Raw genomic sequence first — 10056 nt, forward strand, 5'->3', positions numbered from 1 at the left:
GCTTTTTTCCCCCTCCTTTCATTCACCTATAGATACAAGGAATACATTATGTTATGTTAGACCCTACAACAAAGAGTGTTGTTCCTTCTAACACATGAGAATGAACACACACACATGCCAGCAGACGCTCAGAGCAGATACAGAAACAGATACTAAGGGACTCCGAAACACAGACGTACTGTAGGTATACTCTGCTGCTTGCTTCTTTAGCTCGTGTTGGCAGTAGTGTACTACGGTGACAGACAGTTAGATTGTTCCTGACCATTGACTTGAGCTCTCTGCTGTGCAAGGTCTGATTTCATAGTGGGAAATATGAGATGGGTCCAGGAGAGGGTTCACGGCTGGGGCAAGGAGGCACTCCATACAGTAGGGCTTCATATCTCCGTGTCACCCTGGGCATTCTCCCCTGACACAGCTTTCAGCCACTCCGTTGTCTGAAGCCCCCTCCCTGGGTTTTCGCAACCTCCCTTCCTATGATTGGTGCATTCCAGCTGGGCACAGCGCCTGGGTGGTCCCCCACCTCCCCCTCCTCCCATCCTCTTTGACTGAAGGAAGGAAAAGGTAGAAAAATGCAGCGAAGGCCTTTGACCAAGAGAAGCACAATGTGAGCGTTGATGATGGCGGCGTGGATGTGATGCTTACCTGCCACTGACCCATACGGCTGTCATAGCCCAGCATTTTACAATCTGACGATCCATTCAACAGCCAGGAGAAGATGTCTCACTGACCCGTCACCTAGATCGGACTGATAAGCACTGAGGATGGACTGACCTGCCTCTAACCCTCAGCATGAATATCCCATTTTCATATGGACAAATCACCCCGTGGTTTGTACTTACATCATAGTGAACATTCACTGTTTCGTGTTTATTATTTTTCTGATTATTGTTAATTGGATCGAGATGAACAGCATACACACACATTTTGAGAATAAATACAAATACACACCCAGTCAATTATTTACATGAGTAGATGCAGTTATGCTCTCATAAACTAGCATTCAAACATAATGAGAGCGTTCAGTGTCATGCACGTACAGGAGACTGCACTGTTGAGAGAGATTTTAAAGCATAAGAGGCAGAAGTGTAATCGGGTTTGTATAGAGGTGAACATGGTATAGTATTGCATGGTATCACTGTGAGTGTACCCCTGTCCCCTTTTAACATTTTACGTCCACGTACCAAATTACCACATTTCTGAGATAAATTCACTCTGTCTGAATCTGATAGCCACCCTCATGAGGTGAAGTATGAGTCCTGCATGGAGTAGAGGCGGTCAATAGGAGTGAGTGGCGAGGAGTCGCCAAGAGAGAGGCAGTCGCCGTCAGCCACATGACACAGCGGCTCTCTGTCCACATCGCCATACAGGCTCTTGAAACCTTAAAAAGATATAAATTATTGTTTTGTGTCAATGCTCAAATACTATTGGAAGATATCAAAAGTAAGTTTTTCTACTTTTAAAATTACTTTTATTTCATGTTTGTTTTATAAAAGGCTTAAAATAAGCTGAGGATTTGACTGCGTTGAGATCTTTTACCATAAGGATGCATGTGATCCCCTGGCATCTGAGGCGGGGTCAGGCCCTGTCTGAAGGGGTCCATGTCCCAGTCCTGCTGTTCCAGTGTGGTCATTCCCATCTGCTGCTGCTCAATATGGACATAAGACGACCCGAGGTGCTTCATCTCAGAGGTCACACTGCCACGGGAGGGCGCTGTGAAGCATAGGAAACCAAAGCAGATCACAGAGCTGTGCGTTTATGAGCTTTTGTTCTCTGTTAATGATTTTAGCCTGTTTTAACTCCAGAAACCCCTTCAAAACAATTAAAAGCTAAACTTGATATAAATGGAATTTGAACTTTGTATAACTTAAAGGCAGAATAAAATCTTTAGTCAAGGTATTTCCCATTACCTATTAGAAAAAGATAAATAAATAGAGAAAACGGCACCTTTTCTTACAGCGAAAACAAAAGCAATTATGAATAATACCTGTGTGATGCGATGGGTGTTCACACTGCTCCTGAGTCTGTTGCTGCTCCTGCTGCTGTTGTCTCCTGGCCAGTTTCTTCATCTAAAAACATGCATAAAGAGACATTAAAGCTCTTTAATGCCTCAGTGCAGTCAAATCCAGTCAAGTCTACTGTAAAAAACTGTCCTCCCACTACACAGTCCATCTACCACCCAGGAGTATGCTTGTGTTCACTCAGTTGTAAAGTATCAAGAATGAGGTAGAGGGCAGCCACACATGAGCCCAAATTGTGAGGAAATATTGTGTTTAATCTACAGTGATCTCTCCATGAGATGTCATCGGTTTCCTGTATGAAGAGATAACCAGGCTGATTTCCACTCTGGCTTACAAATACAGTGCAGAAAGAAGGCTTTTATTAGTGTGTGTGTGTGTGTGTGTGTGTGTGTGTGTGTGTGTGTGTGTGTGTGTGTGTGTGCGTGTGCGTGTGTGTGTGTGTGTGTGTGTACTTTGAATTACTTTGGCTCTTTGGTTCTGGAACCAGACCTGCACCACCCGGACACTCAGACCAGTCTCAGCTGCCAAGGTCTCTCTTACCTTGGATTAAGATTCAGGAGGGCAACACAAAGACAGAATGTGAGGGTAAAAAAAAAAGAATGAGGAGGTCATTTGAAGGATAATAAAAATCTGCGTCACATCACAAATATAGCAAAGAGGCAGAAACTGCTTAAAGAAACACTCATGATGCTTATTTGTTTTGTGAAAATAACTGCTATGTTTTCAAAAATCTGTACTTTGCTACTTTTAAAGTCGGTTCATGAGGAATTTAGCAATGTCACTCATAACATAACTGCCCAACTGCCCACCCGCAGTACAGTGACAATAATGTACAGAAGATACATGAAACCATGTCACATATTTTTGAATGAAGTTTTCTCTTTTTTTTGTTCATTCTATCAAGGTGACACATGATACAATGGTTTTCTTTCACAATATGAAGTAAACGGGTATCTGGATTGTACAAGCTAGTAAAAGGCTTAGCCCTTTCACCTTGTTTTAAACAATGAATAAAATAAGTGTAAAGTTGAGACAGTGCTGTATGAAAATTTCTAACACTAGTCTATGTTATGTCCTCATATGAAACAGATTCATAGTTTTAACTTGAATGCAAAGTAACAGAAGATTTTTTTTTCTTTACCTTCCGACAAGGCTTGGAGGAGACCTCAAAGGATGCTTTAAAGGTCCGTCTTTGCTGAGTGGTCAGAATAGTGCGAGGTCTTTTGGGGCGTTTGCTCTCCACATCATCTGATTTAACTTTCCTGCCTGTAATCCTTCCAGATTCCTCCTCAACTTCTTCATCTTCATCATCACTTTTACCTAGAAGACAGGCATAGATATGATTGAAAATATTCGCATAAAAACAGAAATTCTTTCTTTTGTTGTGAAACACAAAAGTTTAATGTTTAAATATTTTTTTATAAGAATTTTAGTTTTTGTTTAAAATGCAGATACTTTACATCAACTTGGCTGATGTCGGCTGAGTTTTGGGCTTTTCTGTGTCTCCCAGGATGATTTTTATGTCCCTGAACAACTCGAACTGACGTTTTACCACTTGACAGTTTACAGTTAGTTACTCAAACTAAAATGTGCTTATTTTACCCAATGCTGGACAGAGTTTGAATTCTTAAAGTGGGATTTAATCATCAAAATGGACTGTGAATTTATTAGAAATCAATAGCAAAGAGCAGCATGGAAGCATGCAATTTCTGTACCTGTTTCAGAAGAGCTAGGACTGGCCAGACACTGGTGGTAGCCCTCTCTGGCACATAGTAGTTGTCCCTCCCTGAGGACGCAGCGATCTCCTGTCTGCAGGCGGCAGGAACAAACACTGCAGGTGAAACAGCGCAGGTGGAACACAGCGGCCCCTGCACGCATCACCAGCTCTGCAGGAGAGATGGCTTCTGTGCACCCTGCACAACGCACTGCAAACAGACTGAACAGTGGAGGAAAGCAAGCACACAGAGAGAGAAAGTGTGAGAGCCGAGTAAATAACAGAGAATAGGGATTTTGTTTTCTTTAGACACTTGAGGACCCCCTCACATATCAGTAAGACGGGACTCTATGAGAAAACCAAAAAATGCTGGATAGACTTTGAGAATGTTGCTGAGTCGAGCTGTCACTCAAAACAACCGGCAGCCTGACTTCTCCTCTCGCCTTCTCCCCCCTCCTGCCCGGACCACTCAGACACATACCCTTAGTGTGTCGGGTGTGTATCTTAGCGCCTGGCAACCAGTACTGGTGAGCTTAGCCTCAGATACTGTTGCCGTGGCTCCGACTGCCGTGTCCGAGGCTGCGCTCCTGGGGAGGCAGGAGAAAGGCTCTCGGCAGGCCATGGCTCCAGGCAGAGGGGTGGAATCAGATCTCCTGGTGGGAGAGACTGAGCCACTGGTCCCAGGAATTATCCGTGGAATTATCCGTAAGTCTGCTTAACCAGAAGTAGACAAAGACAGAGCCAGCCCTCAAGCAGCAGGACCATTGTCCGCTGGCTGGCACCTCCGCATTTTGGGTCTGTCACGCAGGATGATGCGTCATCATTCTGGAGCTGGCGTTTGTCTCCAGACTTGACTAGGTCACCAGAGCAGTCAGCACAGAGGCATGAGAAAGTGACAGCTTTTCCCCTTTTTTGTTTCCAAATAAAAATACTCCATGTGCCTCATGAGAAAAGTCTTTTTCTTGATACTGTGAAACCATCAAAAAATAGGAGCATTGGAGGTTATTCTAACACTGTGCATGGACATATTAATAACCACAATTATTATTCTCCATGTCCTAATCACACTGAAACTATTTTTTTTTACTTTAATTAGTTAATTGGAATAGATGGTGTAATGTTGTTTTTATTGACTTTCTTCGTAATAGTACAAAGATACTGCAAATTTTTACACTACCTAGAAAAAAATACACCCCAAACTTAAGCAAATAAATTAAATTTTGGATATATTTCAAATTCTAATTGAGAACAAGATTTCCAAACAAATAAAGGTTTAAGTTGAACATAAAACTAACAACCATGTTGACATATCCCTGTCAAAGGCTCCGGAGCTCGTACGTCCTAAAGCCAGACATTGCTGAGACCTCTTACTGTTGCTCTGGGGTCACTATGGCGATGGTAAGAGCCCCTTCCCAGAAGCTCAGGAGGGTCGGTCTGCTTGACCCATCTGAGTTGTCTGCCCCACAGCTTCAATGGTATGTGCTTTAATATGGTCAACATACCGTCTGTGGAATGTGCATTCCTGTGGCAACACAAGATGCATCAATCAAATATTTCAAAGGAAGTGTGGCAGAGGAAATACCCTGAATGTTTCTGGGTCTCTGAGATACCGCAAAGTATTTGATTTGACATCTCAGTATGATGCTAATGCCAGTGAAGAAGAAACTACGGGCATTAATGTTTTGAGATCATTCGTGTTTCGAGAAGCGCTTTTCCATTATACGCCTTATCCAGTTCGTCTAATTATCCCCAGTACTCTTAAGCGTCGTTAATGCAAAGGTAAGAGTACCTCCAATACTTATGGAGTGGCTCAAGGTGTTTAATATTTCAGAGTTTCCGCTGACATGATTGGCTCAGAGGCTCGGCCAGGAGAGCGGGAACACTCAGTCACGCTGGATTTAGACATGGCAATTAGTGACAAGATCATTACAGAGGAATAAGTCAGCAAAATTTTGCACTCCTCCACACTGACATGGTCTGAGTGAGCCACTCCTAATGCGGAAGCACTGTATAAAAAGATGAGCGTTTAGCAGAAATGTACACAGACAAACTCACAGTTTTCCTCAAGCCCTCCTCTTTCATTGTTCTTGCTCTGACTTCAGTGCTGACCTTTGGCAGTCAGGCAAACAGACTGCTGGTCTAGTGGACAAGCAGAGAGACAGATCTTGTTTCTGGATCAGGTTAACTTGGATCCATTGCTGAACGCACACACCAGCGGGAGCTATGTATCAGATACAGATCATCAGGTCAAGTGCACAGCAAGTCACACCGAAGATCTGACGACCAATCTGCTGTCCGGTCCACCTGCCCGCTGAACCGTTTAGTTAACCAACCTGAGGACACGCTGTCAGACAGGATTCTGCATACGGTTTCAGAAAACTGGAGTCACTACAGGTCAGACAGCCAATGTATAAACTATGGAATAAAACAAGAAATATTGCAAACAACTGCATTCAATCATCTAAACGAATCAGATTATTGTAAATTAATTATTACAGTTAGAAAAGCTTCAGTAGCTTCTCTAACATGTGGGGCAACAACTGTAAGCTAATACCACACATACTGCTGATGACTTTATAATTAAAGCTTAAATACTGTGTTTTTTCAATGCAACCCTCGGGTTGGATAAGAGGAAGAAAAATGGATGATTCCCCCCCCACGCTTCAGGTGCCAAAAAAACTGCTCAGAGGGTCTTTATAAAAATTTAATTTAAAGTTTTTGATGTTATCAAAAATTAAATTACAGGGGGAAAAGGACTCTGTCAGAAAGTATTATGCTATGAAAAAACATGGAATTTATTTTATTTTATTGGTTGTGGTTACTTTCTCAGATACTGAATGAGTTTAAATATGCTTGAGTTAGTCTTGTCTGCCACAGTAACTGGGACAGACAATGAAAATCAGTAAAGTTCTGTTAAAACAAAAATGTTTTTATGCATCTTGTTTGTTATATCACACATATTAGATAATCCGAAAAGAGATAAACTACTTTAATTATGTTTTTCAATACGTTTTGATAAGTTAATTTTTTAATTTTCAACCCTTTTTTAATGTTATTAGTCCTTTGTGACACATATATTATATCCTCATGTTCCTATTTGTTATTAAAAAAATACATTTTAGATGCATAAATATATATAAAATTGAAATCTGTACGGTCCTCTGGTACTGGAAAATATTGGCATTACTGTCTTATAAACCACATGAATGGGCCAGGCTTCATGGTATAGCCGGCACTGATGAAACAAAGGTAAAAACAAAGCAAGATTCAGTCAGACGATGCAGCATGTGGTAAAAGACAAATGTTGTCACAGTATGGAATAATCACACTTGTTTTGCATCAGCAGAACGGGGGAGCGGGACATTGTTTGTTGGTGAGAAGAAAAAAAACTGGCACAGTTTTAAAACCCTGATTGTGGACAAAAGTAGTGCTCATGTGTTATTGGGTGTCATAACCCCAGACAGGACAGCAGGGGTGGAAGGATGACGGGTGGACTCAGAGGTGGAGTTTTGGCACCAGGCCTCCTGCTAATTGATCAGGTCAGATAACTCACGGTCGGCTGGGCGTTGTCCCATTGCTCAACACAGGGGCTGCTGTGTGAAGAGCTTTCCAGATGCCACGGCGCATAACGCCAGGGCTCATGGAGCGCACTGTCCCCCAAAATAAGTTCACACCATCCTCACCGTCCCTCTTGTAGGGATGCACCAGACCTTCTGACATATGGCTCTGCACTCCTAATTACAACTCTTTACTACGTCTTTTCGCCAAGTGTTATTATCTCCACTGAAGACACTAAGTACATTAATTTTTTGTTTTGTTTTACAGAAATTAAATCTACATATTTTTCTAAAACACTCCATCTCCTTTAAGGTATATGCCTCCAACATGAGTGTGTTGAAACATTTCCTTGCTTCCCTGCGTGCTTGGCAGAACAGCCATTACCAAATTGTTCAAAAATAATGTGAGTTGTTGCCTTTTAGGGTGTGCAGAGTGTATTTGGAAGATGACTGAAGGGGGGATGAGGTGGTGAATGAGGTAGGAGGGCATGAGCAGTAGGTGATTTTTTTTAATTTATTTATTTTTTGTGTGTGTGGATGGGTGGGGGACCATATGTTGTCCCCAGCTTGCAGTTGCCACGCCAGTGGGCCTCAAAATTTTAACACATTTTGACAATGTGTCAGTTGAGCCTTACCCCTGGTTGTGCATGAAGGTGTGACCACATTATTGTGTGTGTGCATGTGCATGTACGGACGAACACAACACAATACAATAGTTTTCTTACATTCCAGCTCCCTTGCCACCCCTTCCTCCTACAGTCACCTTGTTCTCTCAGTGCACTGTGCCAAGTTTACTGGAAGTCAGATTACAGCATATACACACATTTAAACACAACTGCACACAAAATGCATCCATGTCTACCCAATACAACACTAAGAAGGATTAGAAATATTTATGTTGGCCTTATGAGAAAGTTATTTTCTTTATCGCTCTCTCAGACACACACGCGCACACATACACACACACACTTTCTTTCTTAGTCAAGGTCAAGTCTGGACAAAGCTGTACTGTTGCAAAAATGACCTTAATGATACACCATCAGGTTTGGCCCTCAGAATAAAATGATCAAAACTGAAGTCAAATAACATATAGTTTTCATTCTTTTTAAAAATGGCAGAAAAGGTAATACATATTTTTCTATATCATGATTATATTTTTGCAGAAGGCTGCATAAAAACGACTACCTTATTTAGAACTTTATTAGTTTAGTGTTGTGTTAAAACGCTTATTCAAACATTTTATTGGTTAGAGTCGTTTAAAATATATATTTTTTACTTTTTTGAGAAATATTAGGTAGGTTTTTTTTTCTTAACAGGCCTGCGTGTGTTGCATTATATGTGCCCAAGTTGCAAATTTTATTTTGTCACGTCTTGGTTAAAGCTGAAATTGGTGACTTCCCGTGAAAAAGGAACTGCTACTTACGCCACCTATGAACCAAACAGTTATAAAAAAAATAACTCACTCAGCGTAGTCCCGTTTGCAGTAAAGTTTGCGGTCCCGCAGAAAGCAGGAGTTCGTGAGCGCGTCCCCGCACGCTGCGCACCGCACACAGTCCTCATGCCAGAGGCCGTCAGTGACTCTGAGCAGGAATCTGTCTCTGATCAACCGATGGCATCCGGCACACACTGCCCTCCGATTCACATCTGCAATGCGGGGAAATCCTTTAATTAGCAAATATTTTGGTTCAGCGAGAAGGATAAAACTGAAGAAAAAAATTTGGTTGTGTGCGTAACCAAGTGGCTGAACTAGGCGAAGGTTGGCAAACTAACCAGACTTTTCCTCTTTTATAATCAGAGGAAAATGTGTGTGTGTGTGTGTGTGTGTGTGTGTGTGTGTGTGTGTGTGTGTGTGTGTTTTATAAGAGCGATATACATTTGAAAAAATTATTTTAAAGTAAGCACTTTTTAAAATTTCTAATTGTTAAATTCTAGCAACTGAGTAATTTTGTTGATCTGATAAAAAAAAAAAAACATAAATGAAGTTGCTTAAAATAAACGAATCTAATCTGAAAATATTGACAAAATACATGTTTACTTACCTAAGGATGTATCCGGTATATCCACCATTGCTGTTCCCTGAAGAAACTGCGAAATATATTTTCACCAAGGTTTAATTTAAGGAAAACATTTTTCTAACATAAAGGGTGTTTTTTTTAAAGAGTGGCATACCTGTAAAATGCGAGTTTTCTGTCAACAGCGAAGGATTTTGGTTATGAACTCCCAGTCCTGCTCAGAGCATCTCCGCCACTCAAAGTTCCCCTGCAACTTGCTTCTCGGAGCAGAGAGCAGCGCATCAAAGTTTCTGCGTAGTGCTTCGAGCGACCTCGCTGAGTCCACAGTTATTGACTATTCGGGCTGTCTATCAATTATCCTATTAGGGGTGAACGGGAAAGAGAGAGTGAGAGAGAGCGAGCGCGAAAGACGAGTAAGACTTCCTCCATGTGCAGGTGCAGGTTACCTCTCTCTCTCTTTCTCTCATTCTCTGCCAGGCACTCTCTCTCCTCCCTCGGTCACTCTCTCTCTCCCACGCTTGTGTGTCTCTCTCGCCAAGCCTTAATGCCAGTCGTATTCAAATTGTGATTTGATGATATTTCAATGTTCATGAAGTAAACTGCAGGTTAAAAGGTCACACACTTAAGTGATGATTTTTTTTTTTTCAAATCTTTAAATGATCAGTTTGGTTGTTCTGCGAATTAGTGGCTTAATAAAGTTTCACTTTAGCCCAGTCTTGGCAGTAAACGGGATTCATTCATAGAGATTCGGATGA

At 41.7% G+C, this 10056-nt stretch overlaps 1 protein-coding gene across 1 annotated transcript; it reads right to left on the reverse strand.

Annotated features, from left to right (window-relative positions):
- Positions 1-875: 875 nt before the first annotated feature.
- On the reverse strand, positions 876-9790 carry lmx1a (LIM homeobox transcription factor 1, alpha). The gene is made up of 9 exons (XM_031736628.2): positions 9459-9790; positions 9329-9374; positions 8753-8933; positions 3734-3954; positions 3160-3338; positions 2481-2558; positions 1985-2066; positions 1537-1710; positions 876-1378 (listed from the first exon to the last, which is right to left on the reverse strand). Exons 2-9 carry the CDS (start codon positions 9354-9356, stop codon positions 1236-1238), a joined length of 1086 nt encoding a protein of 361 aa, XP_031592488.1. The 5' UTR covers positions 9357-9374; positions 9459-9790; the 3' UTR covers positions 876-1235.
- Between the last annotated feature and the right edge of the window lie 266 nt (positions 9791-10056).

Source organism: Oreochromis aureus, linkage group 23 (assembly GCF_013358895.1).
Source record: "Oreochromis aureus strain Israel breed Guangdong linkage group 23, ZZ_aureus, whole genome shotgun sequence".
NCBI lineage: Eukaryota > Metazoa > Chordata > Actinopteri > Cichliformes > Cichlidae > Oreochromis > Oreochromis aureus.

Excerpts from the sequence above, each read along its gene's own strand:
- lmx1a (XM_031736628.2), bottom strand. The coding sequence starts at position 9,356 with ATGGTGGATATACCGGATACATCCTTAG. Across the intron at positions 3,339-3,733 it reads TCCTAGCTCTTCTGAAACAG|GTAAAAGTGATGATGAAGAT; the intron begins GTACAGAAATTG and ends CCTGTCTTCTAG. Across the intron at positions 1,711-1,984 it reads ACACCCATCGCATCACACAG|CGCCCTCCCGTGGCAGTGTG; the intron begins GTATTATTCATA and ends TATGCTTCACAG.